This window comes from Zingiber officinale, chromosome 4A (genome assembly GCF_018446385.1).
Source record: "Zingiber officinale cultivar Zhangliang chromosome 4A, Zo_v1.1, whole genome shotgun sequence".
Lineage (NCBI taxonomy): Eukaryota > Viridiplantae > Streptophyta > Magnoliopsida > Zingiberales > Zingiberaceae > Zingiber > Zingiber officinale.
Window position 1 is genome coordinate 132,077,580 of NC_055992.1, and position 23,063 is coordinate 132,100,642.

At 37.7% G+C, this 23,063-nt stretch overlaps 1 protein-coding gene across 1 annotated transcript; it reads right to left on the bottom strand.

Annotated features, from left to right (window-relative positions):
* Window positions 1–98: 98 nt before the first annotated feature.
* Window positions 99–22,769, bottom strand: LOC121971282 (tobamovirus multiplication protein 1-like). Its single transcript, XM_042522461.1, has 11 exons — window positions 22,497–22,769; window positions 20,719–20,809; window positions 20,594–20,646; window positions 5,492–5,584; window positions 5,328–5,399; window positions 4,092–4,164; window positions 3,971–4,016; window positions 3,818–3,881; window positions 830–883; window positions 632–709; window positions 99–487 (listed from the first exon to the last, which is right to left on the bottom strand). The coding sequence occupies exons 1-11, from the start codon at window positions 22,653–22,655 to the stop codon at window positions 395–397; spliced, it is 876 nt and encodes a 291-aa protein (XP_042378395.1). The 5' UTR covers window positions 22,656–22,769; the 3' UTR covers window positions 99–394.
* Window positions 22,770–23,063: the final 294 nt, after the last annotated feature.

A 23,063-nucleotide genomic window follows, 5' to 3' on the forward strand; every position in this document is an offset into this window, starting at 1 on the left:
CTAAAAAAAAACCCCTCCCTCTTGGTCTATTTCCTTGACAACCTAAGAAGAAGTATGAGAGATATTTGAGAGGAGCTTTTGTTTTAGTAAAAGTATGCTAAAATAATATTGTGATCCTTCTTATACACTTCAACTTCTGTTCTAAAAATACATAATTTTCTCAAACCTTCAATCTTAGCAAACACTTAAACAAATTGGTTGCTTGTGCGATCCCACAACTCCATTCCAAAGCACTGAACTGACCTCCTATCCTTAGGGTCACTAGAGTCCCACGACTAAGCAACAGGAGGGATCACAACGAATAGCTACTCATACAGTTTTAGCTACTGCAACCTTTGAACAAAATTTCGAGTCTGGTTGCCACAATGCAAGCTCAAAATAGTGTTCATTCCCGCTATTGGATAGGGTGGTGTTGTGCTGATACTCGCTTTGGAGGAAGCTTACGGAGTATGTAAAGAACAAGTGCCGAGGGGAGTATTTCGGTCAGCTGTCAAGAAAGAATCATGGTATTAGATGGAAATGAGCATAAGCTAATTTACGAAACTAGCATATTAAACATACCATGTCGAAAAAAGAATCATAGTAGATGCATATGGTCATAAGCTAATTTATGAACGTGTATTAAGCGTACCATGTAGTATACAAGGTCTAGAATAGGATGATCCAAAACCTCAAGAGAGGCATCTCTGTCGAATGCAGACAATCCCACCTACAATGAAAAGAGGGATACATAATTTCAATTGAGGCACTCAGAGCAGCACATTGCATTCAGTTCTGTGTTTTCAGGATAACATAACAAAACAGGCCCAAAGTTTATCGATCAACTTACCACGAAGCATCGTATAAGGAAGCATGCAAAGCATATGGCCGTGACATATCCCACCTACATCAGATTTCACATTCCCGATTAGGAGGGATCCAAGAATATACCTAGTTACTCACAATCAACTGTTCATCATTGATGCCGATATGAATTGCTCGAATTTGTGTCCAGCAAAGGAGTTCAATTCCTAAAAAAGTTATTGCTATCATTTCATTGATGATCAATGATCTACAACACGAATTGACTTTGGAAATATGGTTAAGCTAACTGCTTGAACCTATTCAAATAGTTAACAAAAAACTAGGGTGAGCACCTAAAATCTGAATCCAACAAACTAAATCAACCCAAACAAAAAATATTGGTTATCGGTTGGGTTTTAGTTTGTAATAAGGCAAAACATCAATTTTGATTTAGGTTCAGTTTTAACATATACAAACGGCTAAACCCAAATTGAACAATTTAAATAACTTAATATGTCATTATGTTTTCTTATTGCTATTCTTACTGATATGTTGTTTTCATGGATTAACATAAACCTTAAATTACAAGAATCATTGTTATTTTCACTAAAATGTTACCTAAAATTTTCAATTAATTTTCTGGTGGACATTTTATTTTGTCAGTTAATGATTTATTTGATTTTGAAAATTCTAAGCTTGGTTTCAATTTTTTGTTACCAATAAAATCAAGTTATAAGCCAAAGTGTGCCCACAAAAACAACAAAGAAACTAAAAAGTAATTATTTTCTGGTATACAGGAAATCCATATTAAAAAGTAATTATTTTTTTTTTAAAAAATCAAAATCTTCTGGATATTAATCCTAACCAGGAGTTCAACTGTTTAGCTTCAGTCTTTTGTATGGTCTTGTGGAATAATAACAATCAGTAAATGCTTTTAGCAAATAAGTTGGTTTTTCTTATTACGAAGGTTGACAAAATGCAGTACTTTTCAAATGTTTCTCGGCAATTTCCCAAAGGACGCGCCTAGAGTTTCTGAGCCAAAAGGCACACCAAGGTTTCAATTTTTCCCAAACGGCGCACCCAATTCCCATTTTACCCTTCCTTCCAACCGTTGACTTTTTCTCGTTTCTCTCTCCTTACATGTAATATTTTCCCTCTTTCTTCTTAAATTAAAGTAAACTTTAATATAATCCTCTAATTTTTTTTTTAAAATCTTAAAACTTTAATAAAAATTTTAAAATATATTTTGAATTTTTTGATATCTAATTATAAAAGAATAAAAAATAAAATAAAAAATGAGAATTGATTTTATTAATAAAAATAAAATAAAAAATCACTCTAGTGCTAATTTTAAAAACCAACACCAAAGCTTAAATACCAACATCATTATGTTATGATACTGGTTTTTAAACACTAGCATAATCGTGTTTAAAAATCAGTACCACAACTTAAACATCAGCACCACAACTTAAACACTGATTTTTAAAATAGTAAACAAGAGCATATTTGGATTCTAGAACACGGTAGAAACCCATAGGAATTGGAATGATCAAATCAGAGCTGTCTATCAATAAATTTTGATAAAAATCTATTGATGGACTTAAGAGATTTGAATTTTTGAAAAGTTGACATGTAATGAAAGAGGATGGTACAGTGAAAGTATTTATGGTGTCCATGCATAATTCTGACATCCCTACGATAAGTTACGTATGTTTACCCATTGCCAAAACAATGACAAAATTGCTCGGAGCCTCTAAAACGGCTTCAAATGATGTTTTTAGGCTCAAAACACAAGTGTAGATCGCTGAAAGAGGTTCAATTTGGCATGTAGACCATTCTGATACTTGAATTAAAAGTTATGACCTTCGAAAATAAGTATTTGACACATACACATAACTTATCGTAAGGATGCCAGAACCAAACATGAACAACATAAATACCTTCACTGCACTATTTTCTTCCATTACCTGCCAACTTATCAGAAATTCAAATCTCCTACGTCCATCAAAAAGTTTCAATTAAAACTCATTGACAAGTCTAAAGAACTTTAATCAGACCCATTTCAAGTGCTACATGTTTCTAAAGTGCCCCGAAGTTTATATGTGCCCATAGATATCAGCTTGAAGTCATTAACAACAGTGATAAAAAAGTTTTCAAAGTTTATGACTTTAAAACAATTGACACATTCACATAACTTATCATAAGAATGTCAGAATCAAACATGGACACCATAAATACTTTTACTACACTACCCTTTTTCATTACATGTCAACTTTTCAAAAATTCAAATCCCCTAGGTTCATCAATGAGCTTCGATCAAAACCCATTGATGGACTTAGAGAGTTCATGTGTTTCTGCAATGTTCTGGAGTTTAAATATGCCCTTCTTTACTATTTTTAAAAAATCACCACTACAACGGTGCTGGTGTTTAAGTTGTGGTGTTGATGTTTGAGCTATGATTCTAGTTTTTAAATACCAACACTGACACCACAACAATGTTGGTATTTAAGCTTGATGTTAATTTTTAAAAACCAATACCAAAGCAATTTTTTATTTTATTATTTTTATTAATAAAATCAATTCTCGTTATTCATTTTATTTTTTATAATTAGATATTTAAAAAAATTATTAACCTTCTTTATATTTTTTATTAACATTTAAAATAAAAAATAAAAATAAATAAATTTAAAGGATAATAGATAATTTAATTTAAGAGGAAACAAAGGAGGGGAAAGATATTACATGCATGAAGAGAGAGGAAAGAGAAAAAAAATCCACGGTTGGCAAGAGGGGTAAAATGAGAATTATGTGTGTCATTTGTGAAAGTTGAAACCTTGGAGCGCATTTTAGGCATTCAAAAACTCTAGGGGTGCCCTTTGAGAAAGTGCCATATGTTTGTAGAAATATTTGAAGCTAAGTACAAAATTTCTTTCATGGAAAAGAACAGGAAGGCATCAGGAGCTCCTGTTGTTAGCTATCATGCCTAATTCCACTTGTACTATATTTTGCATCTGAAACAGTATTGATGAAATACCTCATGAAGTTTCTTCCTCCTCCCTTTTGATTCAATTGGGAATCGCCGAAGCAGGAAAAACAACCTATTCAGAAAAAGACAACAAAACAAACATAGATAATGCTACATTGCTACTTGTGATTATCATGATGTCATGCAATTATTAGTAATTACCTGCCCCCGTAGATGGCAAATCCAAGCGCAGCTACGAATGAAACAACTGAAATTACAAAAGCATGAGCACAAAAGTAAGTTTATGATCATGGGAAAAAGAAAGGAATGATAGACTAGCTACCTGCTATAAAGATTTTCCCCAATAAATCTCCTATGCTGCTGTAATCTACCAACAAATATATCCAGATACAGACCTGAATCCATTGTAGATAATCAGAATATACAATTGCATTGCAATGATAACTTTGATCTGATTCAGCGTCTAAGTTATTACTTATCATGAGACACTTAACTTCCATGATGTTGCTTGAAGAGAAATCAATGAAAACTTATCCAATGAAAAATATGGTATTTTGAAAACTCTCAATCAATTTTAGTTTTATTAACTCAGTTTTCTTTAGTCTTTGATCTTCCTCACGCCTTCAATTTTAATTGATTCAATTTATCCAATTATAGAATTCAATGACAATTTTATCCAATTTTCACTCACTCTGTTACTAGAGGCACTGTTTTGAAAAACATCCCGACAAGATGATTCAGCCACCCTATTGGATCTTGTTTTTTAAATAGTCAACAAGCCCTGTTCAACTAAAAAATAATATTAAAGAATCAAACCATTAATTCCCAATTCAATTGATTAAACTAATAGGTTTGATATGGCCTGATTTTAACACACTGTTTAAAGATACACCTAACTAGTCATGGATAACTATTTTCATATTTCTTTTTTACTAACCTCTTCATTTTATCTTTTCTAGTAATCACACAAACTAATCTTAGCATGTTCATTTTTACTATACTAAACTTTTTATGTGTTATTTCCTAATTATCCATCATTCTGAATCATAAAAGATGATTGATTCTATCATCTCATCCCTCCAACGAATTCTATGCTAGATAATATCACTACTAGTATTCAAATTATTTAATATTATATACACTATGTTTACTTTAATCTCCCTCTATCCTTTACACCATCCACTAAATTCAACCAGTACGAATGTTTAAAAAAACATAAACAGAGAGTTCGCTTTGGATGTAAAGATCAATTCTTACACTCTCAAAAGATTGAACTCTGCTAACTACATTATCATATTATCACATTAATATAATTACTGTATTTTTTTCTTCTCTAAAACTCAACAGAATAATTGTCTACACACTCTATCATAACATTTTTGAAATCAGTAAACTTTTCTCTATAGTTCTCCTCAGTTAACTTAATAATAAATAGAAGCGATAGACCAAAACAACAAGACAAAAAAAACATTTTGTGTGTGAAACGCCTGATGCAACAGAAGATTTATCAATTGAAGAGCCAAATAAAGGAATTAACTGAATGAAGGATAAGCCAGACCTGAATAACATAGATGGCAGTATTGATGCAAATGTACACAGTCCTTAGTTTGTCCGTCGGAAGATTTTTTGCCTGAAATTCCAAGAAAATAAAATCTTATGGTTTTGACTGCGTCTATGAAAATGCATTTTAATGCAGATAATGGAAGTGGTCCTCTAACTTGCCTGATGGTATATTTCTGCCCAGAACAGTACAAGCAGTGTGTACGTAGAGAAGAACAATAAACCAGGAAAATCTAGTAGAGCTATAGTATATACCTGGATGAAGAAGAAAATGACTAAATTGATTGCTAGCCAAAATAAAAAAAAATTAATAATAGTTACATTGTATAATATTTGTGAAAAACGAGGGGAAAAAACAACTTATTCAAATGGATTTGAAAGTGGCTGTTTTTCTCTTTTGTATCTCATTAATATTACCTGTGGTTTTTATATCTCACTTAGTCAAGAAACAACTATGAACTGATGAAGAAAACATACCTGTGAGATGTGAGATGTGAGATGTGATAGTGAATACATAATTATTCAACTTTAGCCCGTTGGGATTCAATCAAAGTTTCACATTAGAAAAAATTGGAAACGATCATGGGTTTAAAAGGATATAGGATATCTCCATTGGTATAAGACCATTTGGATAGAGCCCAAGAGCAAAGCCATGAGGGCTTAGGCGCAAAGTGGACAATATCATGTCATTATGGAAATATGTGGACATCCTTTTGCACAACAAATAGTAGCAGAACTATGGTCTAGATGAGATGCTATGTGATCAACATAATTTTGTTATGAAGAACTGTAACATAATTTTGTTATATAAAATCGTAACAAAATTTTATTATGAAAAATCTTAATAAATTTTTCTTCCATGACATTTATCGCATTGACCTTCATCGAAATATGAGCTACCCGTCAATAATCTCCACCTTGGCGAATATTCACCCATTCGAAGAACCGGAGTATTTGAACAAAACTCCACCTAGATCTCTGGATCTGGGCTTCCTTTAGCATTTAGAGATATGGATTAAGTTTAAGCAATGCTTGAACTTCTCTGTGGTCATTGACTTTGTCAGCATGTCTGCAACATTATTTGCAGTGTGAACCTTTTCAAGTTGAATTTTTCCTGAAGCAATCAACTCTCTGATCTTGTGAAACCTTACATCAATGTGTTTGGTTCTCGCATGATACACCTGATTCTTCGCCAAATAGATAGCACTCTAACTATCACATAACTTCACTCTACATTGTTGAACGCCCAATTCTCTGACCAACCCTGTAAGGCATAAAGCTTCCTTTGCTGCTTCAGCTGTTGCCATGTACTTTTGATTCCGTAGTAGACAATGCAATAATGGATTGTATCATAGATTTTTAACAAATAGGTTCTCCTATCATAGTGAACACGTATCCTGTAGTAGACCTCTTATCATCTAAATCTCCTGCATAGTCTGCATCTACGTACCCAACAACTGAATGATCTTCTGATTGTCTATTGAATAAGATGTCATAATCAGTTGTATTTCTTAAGTATCTGAAAATTCACTTCACTGCAGCTCAATGTGGTTGACCAAGATTTGAGAGAAACTTGATCACCATACTAACTGCCTGCGCCAAATCTGGTCTCGTGCAAATCATGACATACATCAGACAATCAACTGCACTGGTATAAGGAACCTTTGACATCGCTTGGATCTCTTCATCCGTACACTATGATAACTAGAAGTGATGCGCTATGGGTGTGCTCACCGACTTTGCATTTTTCATATTAAACCTATTCAACACCTTTTCCATATAGCTACGTTGAGACAACCATAATCTCCCTGCAACTCTATCTCTGTGAATCTCCATCATAAGAATCTTCTTAGCCTCTCCCAAATCTTTCATGTCAAATTCCTTGCTCAATAGTCTCTTCAATTTGTCGACCTCTTTCATCTTCTCAAAATGAGTATGCCATCTATGTATAGTAGTAAGAAAACCAGTGATTCATCTTCAAGGCTCTTCATATATATACAGCAATCATACTCACATCTCCTATATCCGTTTTAAATCATGTATGAACCAAAATTTTTATACCATTGCCTAGGAGATTGTTTCAATCCATAAAGCGATTTCTTCAACTTACAAGCCAACCGCTCTTGTTTGGGCTGACTAAATCCCTCAGGTTGTGACAAAAAAATCTGTTTCTCCAAATTTCCATGAAGAAATACTGTCTTCACATCCATTTGCTCCAGCTACAAATCGTGATGTGCCACCAAAGCCAACACCGCTCTAATTAAGGTATGTCTTACTACTGGTGCGAAAATTTCTTCATAGTTAATCCCCTTTCTTTGTGAATACCCTTTTGCTATCAATCGAGACTTGAACTTCACTTCTTCTCCCTCTGGCATTGCTTCTTTCTTCTTAAATATCCACTTGCGTCCTATAGCTTTCTTTCCTTCAGGAAGTTCCACTAAATCCCACGTTTGGTTCTTATGTAACGACTCTATTTCCTCTGCTATAACACCCATCCACTTGTCCTTCTCAAAGCTATGTATTGCCTCCTGAAAAGACGTAGGGTTTCCGCAACTAGTGATAAGTGCATAAGTTACCAAGTCTTCAAATCCGTATCTTGTGAGTAGTTTTACGACTCATCTCGTTTTGCCACCAGTTATAATGTGATGCTCTGTGTGCTCTAAGCTAGAATCATCGGAGTTATGAGTCTTTAGCTCCACTTGTACAACATCTTTCTCAATGTTGCTTTGTGGTGTTTCCTTTTCTTCTTCCTAAGTATGCTGTAGCATAGCCTTCTTGTCAAACACCATATCTCTATCACTACCTTATTTGCCTTAAAATCCCAAAGCTTGAAGCCTTTACCTCTTTTTTGATACCCTAATACACTGCTTTAACTTCGTATCCAGCTTTGATCTTTCCTCACTAGATATGTGCATATAGGTTAGACATCCAGAAACTCGAAGATGAGAGTAATCTATTGGATTTCTTGTCCATACTTTCTCTGATACTTTGTCTTCTAGTACAGCCCTTGATGATCTATTAATGAGATACCATGTCATGTTAACCGCTTCTGCCCAGAAATTCTTTGCTAGCCTCACATTCAACATGAGACATCTTGCCTTCTTAATAATTGTCCTGTTCAACCTTTCCGTTGCCCCGTTCTGCCGAGGTGTCATGTGAACCGAGAAATGCTTCATTATCCTATGCTGCTCACAAAATTCCTGAAACTTTGAATCTGTGTACTCAGTCCCATTATCTGACCTAAGGCATTTGATCTTCCTACCGGTTTGGTTCTCCACTTTAGTTTTCCACAATTTAAATTTGTAAAAGTTTCCAATTTGTGACGTATAAATTATACCCAAACCTTTCGTGAGTAATTATCAGTAAAACTCACAAAATACAAGTGCCCTCCAGGTGATGCTATACTTGCTGGTTCCAGAGATCCATATGTACGTAGTCCAAAATCTCATCCGTCTTGTTTCTTGCCGTCATGAATTGCACTTTGCTCTATTTTCTAAGAATTTGCATAATTCAAACTTCCACGTCTTGACACCCTTCAACAAATTTGTTATGAAGTTCTAGCATTCCACGTTCACCTATATGCCCTAGCCGCATATGCCACAAGATAGTACTGTCTAATTCAAACTCCACCGAGGTGACTCCACCTACAATTATAGATGGAGCAGGTTAAGAGTGATCGGACGTGGATGTTTGCAAGGAGGTCCGTAACTAGTCAGGGTGATCGAATGCTCGCGGGGAGGCTTGAAGCAAATCATGAGTGACCAGATCCAGATGCTTGTGGGGAGGCCCGGAATAGGTCAGGGTGACTGGATACTCGCGGGGGGCCCATACCATGAGAGTAATGGTGGTCCTTCGTTTAAGGGGAGAATGGTTGGGATTTAATCAAAAAGTCTCACATTGGAAGGATTTGATAAAGATCATGAATTTAAAAAGATGTAGGATATCTCCATTGGTATGAGGCCTTTTGAGGAGACTTTGATTGATCCCAATAATCCTCCTCTTAAACGAAAGACTACCATTACTCTCATGGTCTGGGCCCCGCGAGCATCCAGTCACCCTGACCTATTCCGGGCCTCCCCACAAGCATCTGGATCCCGTCACTCTTGATCTGCTTCGGGCTTCCCTGCGAGCATTCGGTCACCTGACGCGTTTCGGGCCTCCCTGCAACCATTCATGTCCGGTCACTCTTGACCTGCTTCGGGTCTCTCTGCAAGCATCTAGTCACCTTGACCTGCTCCGGATCTCCCCGTAAACACTCGATCACTTTTGACCTGTTTTGGGCCTCCCCACAAACATTCGGTCAACCTGACCTGCTCTGGACCACCCGTTAACAATTGAATCATGAAATTTTAGTGATCTTCTTCATCTAATGAATGAGGAGTCCGTTTAAAAATCGTCCACCCTGCACCCACCCCTGAGAATATGATTCACGAGGAATCACACAAGGTTAGATTGATAAAAACCTCTAATAAAATACCCACCAGTACCCATAACCCAGTAGATAACGTACTTGACATAGTCCATTTTATGGATTAACGACTTACCCATTCAGTGACTTTGGTATTCCAACCTTTCTTTTCTTTTCAAGGCCTATCGGAAAGAGAATCCAGTACCTCTTGGTCGTGAATATCTGAATAGGATGTATCAACCTCCATGGATATCTTTGCTTCAGAACAAAACAATTAGAATTAGGCTCGGTCAATAGGAATATTTATTATCCATATGAGGGATCCTCCGATTGAGAAGATCCCCTGACCTGAGACGAATAAAAAGATCTATCAATTTTCTTTAGTTATTCAGTTAAACCAATGATTCGTTATTAGAGTAGAAAGCAACAAGCATTTCATCGGACATGCGTATTTTTTATTTTCCGATGGATTTCCATGATTTCATTAATGGAAATTATTTGATGTAGTGAGTAATAGACTCCGGTTGTTCACCGTTCAAGAATTCTTGTTTAGGTAGTTCATACATCCATATATAGTGTTTTGATCTAAGATTTCAATTCTTCCATGTTTCAACAATAACATATTGTTCAATGGAGCTAAGGTGCAAAATATGGAATAAAAAGTGTTTCCACGACTCTACCACCCGGCCAATCCTGCTCCACTTAATCCCTTTTTTATGGTCACATATCTTTACAGCTAAGGAATGAGAAATCTTTCTCCTGTTACATAAATCAAATGTTTCATTTCATTCGGGAAAAGTCATCCCCTTCTCAACACTATTTTTATCATTTGATACAATAGTGTTCCCTTAGATAGGAAGAGATTTGATAAATAATGATAACTCTCGGATAGAATATTAGAACGGAAAGATCCATTAGATAATACACTCTTGCTTCTAAGCCATTTCTAGCGATAAATCAACAATTCGTAGTACTTTTCTTGCCTATTCCCGATAAACTAGCGTGTCAACATAGATGTAGGAGAATCCGTTTGGAAAGTAATAAGCACCTTTGGCATCTTTTCATATGTAAAGAATTCTTGACGTGAAAACACAGAGACAGAGGACTAATCTTTGAATAGGAAAAAGAATGGATCTACAGGTCCCAAATGAATTGCCTTATTCAAAAAAGCCTTGTTCTTTGGAAAATCTATCTGACGTCCGGTACTGCATGGTTCCCCTCTGCAAGAACTTCTTCTCATGTTCTTGAAGCTCATCCACTTCATGGTAAATGCTCCGCTTGCTCTGAAATGATCTGGCTCGATAGGGAAAATCCAAATCAATGGGTCTTTCAATACAATCAAATAGATTGGTCCAAGGGCACCATATTCTAGGAGCCCAAACTATGTGATCGAATAAATCCTCCTCCATTTGTTGCGGGTCGATGTCCTCTTCCTTTTCTTCAAATTGTGATTCATATTTTTCATAGTTTTGAATCATATCTAACTGATTCCTTGATTCGGACAGAAGAAGTAATGTCACTCGATTATTATCAAATTGACTGTAATCTTTTTCTGTTCGTGGGGATCTCAACAGAGCGCCTTTTAATTCTAATAGGCCATGAACTAGATCAGAATCATTCTTAGCGAATCTATAAGAAGCGATCCAATTATTTTCATCAGGTCCGGGTGAAGACCATGACAGAAGGAACCAATTTAAACCAGCACATCAATATATTTAACCAGATTATGAGTGATATGAAACGGGTTGATGTGAAAATCGAAGATGAAGACAAGGCGCTAATGTTGTTGAATTCTCTACCTTTATCTACTACATACGAGAATTTGGTTACTACTTTAATGTGGGATAAGAAAACTCTTAAATTAGAGGAGATCTGGTCTGGACCATAGCTCTGATACCAATTGTTGCGCAAGAAGAAAAGGAAGAAGAAGAGTTACCGTTCGACGATGTGCCTACTTCACAAAAACGGCCGAAACTTTATTAGAATTCTCTCTTCTCAAGAGAATCACATTCAATGATTCTCATGATTGCACAATAGATTTACAATGATGCCTATAAATAGTACATAAACCCTAAACTCGCTAAAATCGTAACAAAATTTGATATGAAAAATCACAATAGAATTCTGTTATGAAAAAATAAACAGAATTTTATTATATAAAATCGTAACAGAATTTTATTATGAAAAATCTTAATAGATTTTTTTTCGACATCCCTCGCATTGACCTTCATCTAAATATGAGTCACCCATCAACAATCTTCACCTTGGCGAATATTCATCCCTTCGAAGAACACGAGTATCTGAACAAAACTCCATCTAGATCTCTGGGTCTGGGTTTCCTACCTTTAGCATCTAGAGATATGGATCAAGTTAAAGCAATGCTTGAATATCTCTGTGGAGCCAGTATGTCGCAGTGTGAACTTTCTCAAGTTAAATTTCCCCGGAAACAATTAACTCTCTGATCTTGTGAAACCTCACAACAATGTGCTTGGTTCTTGCATGATACACTTGATTCTTCGTCAAATAGATAACACTCTGACTATCACATAACAACTTGACTCCATCTTGTTGAACACCCAGTTCTCTGACTAATCCTGTAAGCCATTAAGCTTCCTTCGCTGCTTCAGCTGCTGCCATGTATGACTCTGTAGTAGACAATGCAATAATAGATTGTATTGTAGATTTCCAACAAATAGGTCCTCTTGCCACAATGAACACATATTCTGTAGTGAACCTCTTATCATCTAAATCTCCTGCATAACTTGCATCTACGTACCCAACAATCGAAAGATCTTCCGATTGTCTACTGAAATGAAGCCATAATTAGTTATATTTTTCAAGTATATGAAAATCTACTTCACGGCATCTCAATGCGATCGACCAAAATTTGAGAGAAACTTGCTTACTGTTGTGAGAAGCAAGGGTAGATAGGTCTTTTTATCTTTTGTTAATATCTTTTGTTAATAAGTTGATTCTTAGGGTTGTATGGCTATATAAACATATGTAATTCGACTGGAAAGGAATGAATCTTTAAACTCTTTTATTACAACATGGTATCAGAGCAACCCTAACCCTAGTGCCGCCACACCCTCTTTCTCTTGACGCCGCCTCATCTTCTTTCTCTTTCTCTTAACACTTTTCTCCCCGTCGAACACCACCTCCTGCTCGCGACTTCTTCCCGAGCTCATTTCCTCTTCTGCTCCAGGCCCGACGCTCCTCCTACTCGCGAGAACTTCTTCCAGCGGTGACGTCTCTTCTGCTGCTCGCGACTTCTTCCAGCGGCGTCTAGGGCACAACGGCGTTCCCTCACCCCTTCTGCTGCTCGCGATTTCTTCCAGCGGAGTCTTCTACTGCTCGCGATTTCTTCCAGCGGCGTCTAGGGCACAGTGGCGGCATTTTTCCTTCCTTCTTCATCTCGCGACGCCGCCCAATCTCTTCATCTCGCGCCGTGATTCCACCTCCTTCGCCGATCTCTGCTTTTTCCTTTCTTCCCCGACGCCGCCACCTTCTTTCTTGTGCAGTGCCGGCGGCAGTTCCTCTTCTAATCTCCTTGTGTGGCGCAGGCGGCAGTTCCTCTTCTGATCCCCTTGTGTGGCGCAGGCGGCTATCTCTCGACGTTGTGATTTCTCTAGCATCTGTTTTGTCGTGATTTCTCTAGCGTTTTTTTTTGTGAGTGTAATGGCGGATAACGCTAGTGAAACCTCGGGGATTTCTGTGAATCCTATGACGTCTTCAGGACAGGTACAACCATTTTTCACAATGACAGGCATAGGAGGGTCCGGTCTTCAGATAGTATCAGAAAAATTGTCCGAGACAAATTATGCATCTTGGGCAGTTGCTATTGAACTTTATGTCGAAGGACATGATAAACTTGATATTCTTCACGGCTCTAAAGTAAAACCAGATGAAAAGGATCCTAGCTTTCGTACTTGGCGGCGTGACAATATTCAATTAATGACTTGGATACTTAACTCTGTTAGTTCTGGCATCAAACAAGTCATTCTTCATAACAAAACAGCGTATGACATGTGGAAGACACTGGAGCAGATGTATGGACGTCGACATGATATGCTGCGTACTTATCAGCTCAGCAGTCAAATTTTCAAACTTGAACAAAGTTCTATGTCAGTCACCAATTATTTTGCTACTCTGAAGGGGCTGTGGGATGAGTTTGACTACTACCGGATGGAAAATTGGAGTTCCACTGATGATCATCAGAGATATTTAAAGCTTCTGGAAAAAGACAGAATTATTAAATTTTTGGATGGACTTAATGCAGAGTTTGAAAATTTAAAAGGGCAAATCCTTGGTCTTGATCCTACTCCCTCCCTAGAACAAGTTTACTACAAAATTTTTAGTGAAGAAGGTAGAAGAAGGACGATGAACAACAAGGGGATTTCCACTATAAGCCCTCCGATTGGGAAGACCTCTGTCTTTATTGGTTCTGCAAACAAGTTCCGACCTGGGGGAACTAAAGGACGAGGAGACAGATTTTGTCGGCACTGCAAGAGGACTAATCATGATTCAGATTTCTGTTGGGAAAAATATCCAGAAAAGAAACCTGAAAAATTTAAACATAATGCTAAGAAGGCTCCTAATAGTGGTAATATTGCTATCCAAAAGTTAGAAAATGAAGAGATTATTGGTTCCTCTGTGCCTTCTACCACTGGATTGTCTTCTACTGATATTGTTAACCTCCAACATCTTCTCTCTCGGCTTCAGGCTTCATCTTCTGTCTCTACTCCAGTTCAAGCGCACGCAGGTATTCGTAGCTTGGGATTAAATGTTACTGGTCCCAGCTTTTACAGCCCCTGGGTCATTGATTCAGGAGCTACAGATCATATGACAAATGCTGCTAACTCCTTTATTTCTTACTCTTTATCCTCTGGGCAGGAGAAAGTGATCATTGCAGATGGAACCAAAGCTACTGTTGCTGGCAAAGGTTCCATAAAACTTACAGATCATTTTTTCCTATCCTCTGCACTTCACGTTCCTTCCGTTTCTATTAATTTACTTTCTGTTAGTAGCATTACTAAACAACTACACTGCTCCGTAACCTTTTTCCCTGATCATTGTGTCTTCCAGGATCTCGAGACCAAGCAGACGATTGGGACTGGCCGTGAAGTAGGGGGTCTTTATTATTATCAGCTTGAAACAACATCTGCTCTGAAATCTGCAGCCAAGTGTTTGGAAAATAAGCATCAAGAAATTCTTTTATGGCATTCTCGGTTGGGACATTTGTCTTTTCAGTCTTTAAAAATTTTATTTCCTAGTCTCTTCTTTTCTGTTTCTCTTCAGTCATTTCAATGTGAAATCTGTCAGTTGTCCAAACATTGTAGAACCCATTTTTCCGAGTCTATAAAGAAGAGTTTGTCTCCATTTGATCTTGTTCATTCGGATGTGTGGGGGCCCTCTCCTGTGACTTCTTTGGATGGCTATCGATATTTTCTTTCTTTTATTGATGACTACACCCACTGTACATGGCTTTATTTGATGAAATCTGGGAAGAAGTTCCTCGTCTCATTCAAAATTTTTGTAGAATGGTTGAAACCCAATTTACCTCAAAGGTGAAGACTCTTCGTTCTGACAATGCCCGTGAGTACTTTGCACAGTCTCTAAATACTTTTCTTGAGGATTCAGGAATTCTTCATGAGTTATCCTGTCCCTACACACCACAACAAAATGGAGTGGCCGAAAGAAAGAATCGTCATATCCTTGAAACAGCCCGTGCCCTATTATTTCAACGTCACTTACCCAAATATTTCTGGGCTGATGCTGTCCTTGCAGCTGCTTATCTCATCAATCGATTGTCATCTAAAGGTCTCGGGAACCAGTGTCCTCTCACTATTCTTCATCCTGACGTAGAGTTGTTCTCCCTTACACCTCGGGTTTTTGGTTCTCTTTATTTTATTCATGTTCTTGGTCCCAAGTCCTCTAAACTTGATCCTCGTTCTATACGAGGAGTTTTTATAGGGTTTTCCACTTGCCAGAAAGGCTACAAGTGCTTTGATCCTATTACTAGGACAAGATATATCTTGAAGGATGTTACCTTTTTTGAGTCCGAGTCTTATTATTCTCCTCAGTCTCGTCCTCAGGGGGAGAATACTACCTCTTCCTTTGTACCTCAAGTGGTTCCTCATGTGATTCCTTCTCCTATTTCACTGGATGTCATGGAAAATGGAAAAGATGCTCCATCACTGGCTCACAGTCTTCACCAGATATTATTACTTACAAACGACGACGACACAAGCAAGGACCTACTGTTAATCGGCTAGTTGAATCGGATGCTCCGGCTCCTGATCCTGTGAAGCAGTTATCCTCATCAGTTGAGCCAACCGCACCTCGAAATATGGATGAGCTGAACCTTCCTATTGCTGTTAGGAAGGGCGTCAGGTCATGTACTCAACATCCTATCTCCAACCACATTTCATATTCTCGTTTGTCTCCTTCATATCATGTATTTGTTTCACAGTTATCAAATCACGATATACCTTCTTCCTATTATGAAGCTGTAAGGGATTCAAGGTGGCAGGAAGCAATGAATGAAGAAATGGAGGCTCTCAACAGAAATGGTACTTGGGAATTAGTTGATCCCCCAAAGGGGAAAACTTGGTTGGTTCTAAATGGGTCTATGCTATCAAGTATAACTCAGAGGGTGAAGTGATAAGATATAAAGCCAGACTTGTTGCCAAGGGATTCACCCAAACATATGGGGTGGATTACTTGGAAACTTTCGCACCAGTTGCAAAGCTGAACTCGGTCAGGTAATTCTTTCTCTTGCTGCTCAATATGATTGGCCTCTGTTTCAGTTAGATGTTAAAAATGCCTTCTTAAATGGTGACCTTTATGAAGAAGTATACATGTTACCACCTCCTGGAATTGAAACAAAAGGAAAGGTTTGCAAGCTAAGAAAAGCTTTGTATGGGCTTAAACAATCTCCCAGAGCATGGTTTGATAGGTTTTGTAAAGTCATGATATTGTTTGGCTTTAAACAAGGGAATGCTGATCATACACTCTTTATAAAAAAGAAAGAGGACAGAACTACCATTCTTTTGGTTTATGTTGATGATATGATAGTTACAGGTGATGATGAGGTAGAAATCCAGGCTCTTAAGTCCAAGTTAACATCAGAATTTGAAATTAAAGATCTTGGATCATTGAGGTACTTCCTGGGCATTGAAGTCGCTCGATCAAAAAAAGGAATCTATGTATGTCAGAGAAAATATGTGTTGGATTTACTCAAGGAGACAGGGAAGCTGGGTTCTCGGCCAGCGTTTACTCCTATAGAAGTAAATCATGATCTTACTAGTTCTAGTGGGGAGGATCTTACAAATCTGGAAAAGGGAACATATTAAAGGTTGGTTGGAAAATTACTCTATTTATCTATGACTAGGCCTGACATCACCTATGCTGTTAGTGTAGTAAGTCAGTACATGCATGCTCCTAAGACTATTCACATGAAGGCTGTTGACAGGATTTTAAGGTACTTGAAATCATGTCTTGGAAAAGGCTTGCTGTTTAAAGGAGGTGGTGATCTGAAGGTGGAATGCTATTCTGATGCAGACTGGGCTGGTTCTCGAGATGATAGAAGATCCACTTCTGGCTATTGCACTTTTTTGGGAGGAAACTTGGTAACGTGGAGGAGTAAGAAACAAAATGTTTGTGCACGGTCTAGTGCTGAAGCAGAATATCGAGCCATGGCACATGGTCTTGCAGAGATGTTGTGGTTGAGTTTTTTTTTGACAGACATGGGATTAAAGGCTGAATTACCTCTCAGGCTATATTGTGACAACAAGGCAGCAATCAATATTGCAAATAATCCGGTACAACATGACCGGACTAAACACATTGAGATTGATCGTCACTTTATTCGGGAGAGACTTGATTCTGGAGAGCTTTGTCTGCCTTATGTTAAGTCTGAGGACCAACTTGCTGATATGTTTACAAAAGCTATACCCCAAGCTGTGTTCAACTCTTCTCTTAGCAAGTTGAACATGTTTGATATATATGTTCAACTTGAGGGGGAGTGTTGTGAGAAGCAAGGGTAGATAGGTCTTTTTATCTTTTGTTAATATCTTTTGTTAATAAGTTGATTCTTAGGGTTGTATGGCTATATAAACATATGTAATTCGACTGGAAAGGAATGAATCTTTAAACTCTTTTATTACAACACTTACCATACTAACTGCTTGCGCCAAATCTAATCTCGTGCAAACCATGACATACATCAAACAACCAACTCCATTAGCATAAGGAACCTTTGACATCTCTTGGATTTTGTCATCTGTCTTTAGACACTGTGTACCGTATAACTTGAAGTGATGCGCCAGCGATGTACTCACCGACTTTGCATTTTTCATGTTAAACCTATCCATCAACTTCTCCACATAGCTACGTTGAGACAACCATAATCTCCCTACAGTTCTTTCTGTGAATCTCCATCCCAAGAATCTTCTTAACCTCTTCCAAATCTTTCATATCAAATTCCTTGATTAGTAGTCTCTTCAATTTGTCGACCTCTTTCATCTTCTTCGCAACAATGAGCATGTTATCTACGTAGAGTAATAAGAAAACCAGTGATTCATTTTCAAGGCTCTTCACATAAATGCAGCAATCACACTTACATCTTCTATATCCGTTTTGAATCATGTATGCATCAAAATGTTTGTACCATTGCCTAGGAAATTGTTTCAATCCATAGAGCGATTTCTTCAACTTGCAAATCAACTGCTCATGTCTAGGTTGAGTAAATCCCTCAGATTGTGACATAAAAATTTGCTCTTCCAAATTTCTATGAAGAAATTCCGTCTTCACATCCATTTGCTCTGGCTGCAAATCGTGATATACTACCAAAGTTAGCATTACTCTAATTAACGCATGTCTTATTACTAGAGAGAATTTTTTCATAATCAATTCTCTTTCTCTGTGAATACCCCTTTGCTACCAACCGAGTCTTGAACTTCACTTCTTCTCCTTCTGATATTGCTTCTTTCTTCTTGAATATCCACTTACACCCTACAACTTTCTTTCCTTTAGGAAGTTCCACTAGATCTCACGTTTGGTTCTTAAGCGATGACTCCATCTCCTCTGTCATAGTACCCGTCCACTTGTCCTTCTCAGAGCTATGTATCGCCTCTTGAAAAGAATTAGGGTCTCCACAACTAGTGATAAGTGCATAAGATACCAAGTTTTTAAATCTGTATCAGGTGGGTGGTTTTACGACTCGTTTCGTTCTACCACTAGTTATAGTGTGATGCTTCGTGTGCTCTAAGCTAGAATCATCGGAGTCATGTGTCTTTAGCTCCACCTGCACAACATCTTTCTCTATGTTGCTTTGTAGTGTTTCCTTTCCTTCTTCCTGAGTACGCTGTAGCATAACCTTCACGTCAAACACTACATCTCTAATAATTACCACCTTGTTTGCCTTATGATCCCAAAACTTAAAGCCTTTAACTCTTTTTTGATACCCTAGAAAAATGCACTGCTTTGACTTCACATCTAGCTTTGATCTTTCCTCACTAGATATGTGCATGCATGCTAGACATCCAAAAACTTGAAGATGAGAGTAATCTACTAGATTTCAAGTCCATACTTCCTCTGATACTTTGCCTTCTAGTGCTACCCTTGGTGATCTATTAATGAGATAACATGTCATGTTAACCGCTTCCGCCCATAAATTCTTTGCTAGCCCTGCATTCAACCTGAGACATCTTGCATTCTCAATGATTGTCTTGTTCAACCTTTCCACTATCCCGTTTTGCTAAGGTGTCCTGCAAATCGAAAAATGCCTCATTATCCCATATCTTACAAAATTCCTGAAACTTTGAATTTGTGTACTCAGTCCCTTTATCTGACCTAAGACATTTAATCTTCCTTCTGGTCTGGTTCTCCACTTCAGTTTTCCACAATTTAAATTTTGTAAAAGTTTCTGACTTGTGACGTATAAAGTATACCCAGACTTTTCGTGAGTAATCATTAGTAAACTCACAAAATACAAGTGTCGTCCATGTGGGGTGACCTTGAACGAAGTTGAGAATAGGTTCGGAGTAGGTCAAGTTGGTCGGGTGTTCACGGGGAGGCCCGGAGCAGGTCAGGTTGACCGGATGTTTGTGGGGAGGCCTGGAGCAGGTCAAGAGTAACTAAATGCGGTTGTTTGCGGGGAGGCCCGAAACAGGTTGATCGGATGCTCGCGGGGAGGCCCAAAGCAGGTCAAGAATGACGATCCATATGCTTGAGAGGAAGCTTAGAGCAGGTCAGGATAACTGGATGTTCGCAAGGAGACCAAGATCATGAGAGTAATGATGGTCCTTCGTTTGAGGGGAGGATTGTTGGGATACAATCAATCTCCCACATTAGAAAGATTTGGGAAAGATAATGGGTTTAAAATGATGTAGGATATCTCTATTGGCATGAGACCTTTTGGGTAGAGTTCAAGAGCAAAGCCATGAGAGCTTAGGCCCAAAGTGGACAATATCATGCTATTGTAGAGATATGTGGACATCCTTTTGCACAACAACCCGAATAAATTATATGTTCAGATATCAAAAATCCTTGACCACAGACTTTCCAAAATCATTATGTCATGACCACATTTTTCTTAGGTAATAAATGGTTTACATCACAGCTAGCGTTTGGAATTCAAATTAATATCATCTTAGCATATGATGTTACCGATGATACTTTCTAGCTACCTTAGTAGCTGAATTAATATTTACATCATTGGTTAGATCAATTAGGCTCTATTAGGAAAGCAATGGTTATAGGTGATCATCCTTGATTCAATGTGAGTGATTCAAAAATTTTGATTATCACTTGCCTTTTGCTGATTAAAAAATATTATTTTTCAATTCATTTACCTTGGGCCTGAAGAGAAATACTCGAGTATGAAATCCAAACTCAACTGCACGTACTGTAGAAGGATTAATGTATGAGCACTTATACAATGGTTTTAATGTTAAAATGATCATGTTGTAGTACTCACCTCCATTCACAATAAAATTCATAAAATGGAAAACCTTCTGTGTTGTCCAACCATACTGGGGCACACGTAGTTGGATTCTAATCAATTGAACCTGAAAATGAAACAACTTTATGAAATCAGTTTTCCAGCATAAAAATGAAGCTGAAGCAAATTTTTGTTTAGAATCTTGAACAAAATTGATCTCATAACAGTTATTTTTGAGAGGGAAAAACTTATTTAAAGGCAACTGAAAGAGAAATGCTAATGGAAACCACAAAAAACACAAGTTAATAAACAATCAGGTCATTGACCTCAATTAACTAGCAGTTGTCCACTCAGAAGGTGCTTATTAACACTTCTAACTAGGGCTGTAAATGAACCAAGCGTTCGTGAACAAGCTTGGTGTTCGGCTTGGTAAAAGCTTGTTTATGTTCGTTCAATATGCACAAGATTAACTAAACAAACAAGCTTGAACAGCTCGTTAAGCTAAACAAACAAGCTTGAACACATATGTGTTCAGCTTGTTTACGTTCGTGAACAATGTTCGTGAACAACGTTCATAAACAATGTTCATGAACCATATTCAGTAATAAAATTCTTTTCAATATACTAAATAAATAATAAAATAAAATAAATAAATTTAAATTATCAAGCTCAATAACCAATCAAACAACTGAAAGTTTTAAACAATTAAACAAGCTTGAATTGAGAGCTCGATAACATCTAAACAAACCAAGCTCGAACCAAGCTCAAGCCAAGCTTGAATTGAGAGCTCGATAACATCTAAACGAACCAAGCTCAAGCCAAGCTTCAAACAAGCTCAAGCTCATCAAAAATAAACCAAGCCAAGCTTGAACACTCATTTCAAAAGCTTGGTTCATTTTAAGTTCGGCTCGGCTCGGTTACCTTATCAAACAAGCTTGAACACCCCAAAGCTCGACTCGGCTCGGCTCGTTTACAACCCTACTTCTAATAATGATAGATTCCATAATTCAAGAAGTTCACAAAATCCATCTAATTCTCTGAAGTAAAAAAATAAGAAACTTTGGTCAATTTGTTTTGAATAGAAATGTTTTATTATCTAAAGCATTCTCCATGGTTTTTTTTTCAGAGAAGAGGGATCCTCCTTGATGCATGGTGAGGCAAAATAAATTCCCCCTTCTTCAACCCAAGGGGGAGCTCGCTAACAAGAGCAGGGGGAGGGAGGATGGGCTCGCTGGCAAAGGCAGTAGGCTCATGAACAAGTGGAGGAAGATGACTTTTGCTCATTTTGAGGGCAAGTTATTTTCCACCACAATGCCTATATTTTCCATTAACCACGATTTTACATTCTCAAACATTAGGCAATCCGAAAAATATATACAGGAAAACATTTTACACAAAACAAATGAGCCAATAATCATTCCTGTGTCTACTTCTTTCCTATAATCTAGTATCAGCCCAGGCGGATAGAGGAATATTAAAAGCCAATTCTTCTACCATTATTGAAACTTCTCAAATACCCTTAACAAGCATAATATATGCAAACACAAGCAACGAAACATATCGATGCTAAGGTCAAACTAATTGAACACAAATTAATTATTTTAACACAAATTAATTATTTTCAGCAATCATACTTTTGGTTTCTAAAACTCAACACCAAACTCATATAAAAATATCCAGATGTGAGATGTATTAACTAACCTTAAAACGTGGAAAGACAGCGAAGATGCAGCTTACCAGCGACAAATTACCAACTTTTACTAGGAAAAGGTAAAGAGACGCGGAAGAAAGAGAGAGGGGGAAGGGATAGTAACCAGCGCGACGGATGAGACGAGGGCGTAGGCAGCGCAGAGGAAATAGAACACTCCGTCCTGCCACTTCGGCGACTCGTTGATCTGGTCCCACCAGCTCGACAAGCTCGCCTCTGCGAAAATCGGCGCCGCCGTCGAGACAACCTCTCCACCTAGATCCATGAGACCAGAATGAATCGAAATCTAGCTTTGTGGAAGCTGAGAGAGGGGGTCGCCCAAAGCTCGTTCCAGCGACGAGGGTTTTGTCGCGATGAGGGAGAGAGAGAGCTGGATGGCCGAGAAAATTATAGGTGTCGACATGGATTTTTATTGCCCTCGAAATGACTCGGTATTTACGGAGCCACAAGGCATTTATAAGTGAAATTTGTGGGTTGTAATAGGGCTATTATGGTCATTTAAGGATCTCGAATTAATAAAGTGGAGTAGTTTAGGCAGATCCGTGCGGATTTAGATATTGGATCCGATAAGATGTGAGATTGTCCGGTAGCTGATACCATTTCTTACCGGATCTCTTGCCGGAAGCTCCGAATTATTTGCAATAGTTCAGTGTGACATTGTAACAAGCACATA

Bases quoted from the DNA above. Each gene is read 5' to 3' on its own strand.
- LOC121971282 (XM_042522461.1), bottom strand. From the start codon at position 22,655: ATGGATCTAGGTGGAGAGGTTGTCTCGACGGCGGCGCCGATTTTCGCA. The intron at 4,017-4,091 runs GTAGCTAGTCTA...TTGTAATTTCAG, and splicing joins GGGGAAAATCTTTATAGCAG to TTGTTTCATTCGTAGCTGCG. The intron at 884-3,817 runs GTATTTCATCAA...AATCTGATGTAG, and splicing joins GGAGGAAGAAACTTCATGAG to GTGGGATATGTCACGGCCAT.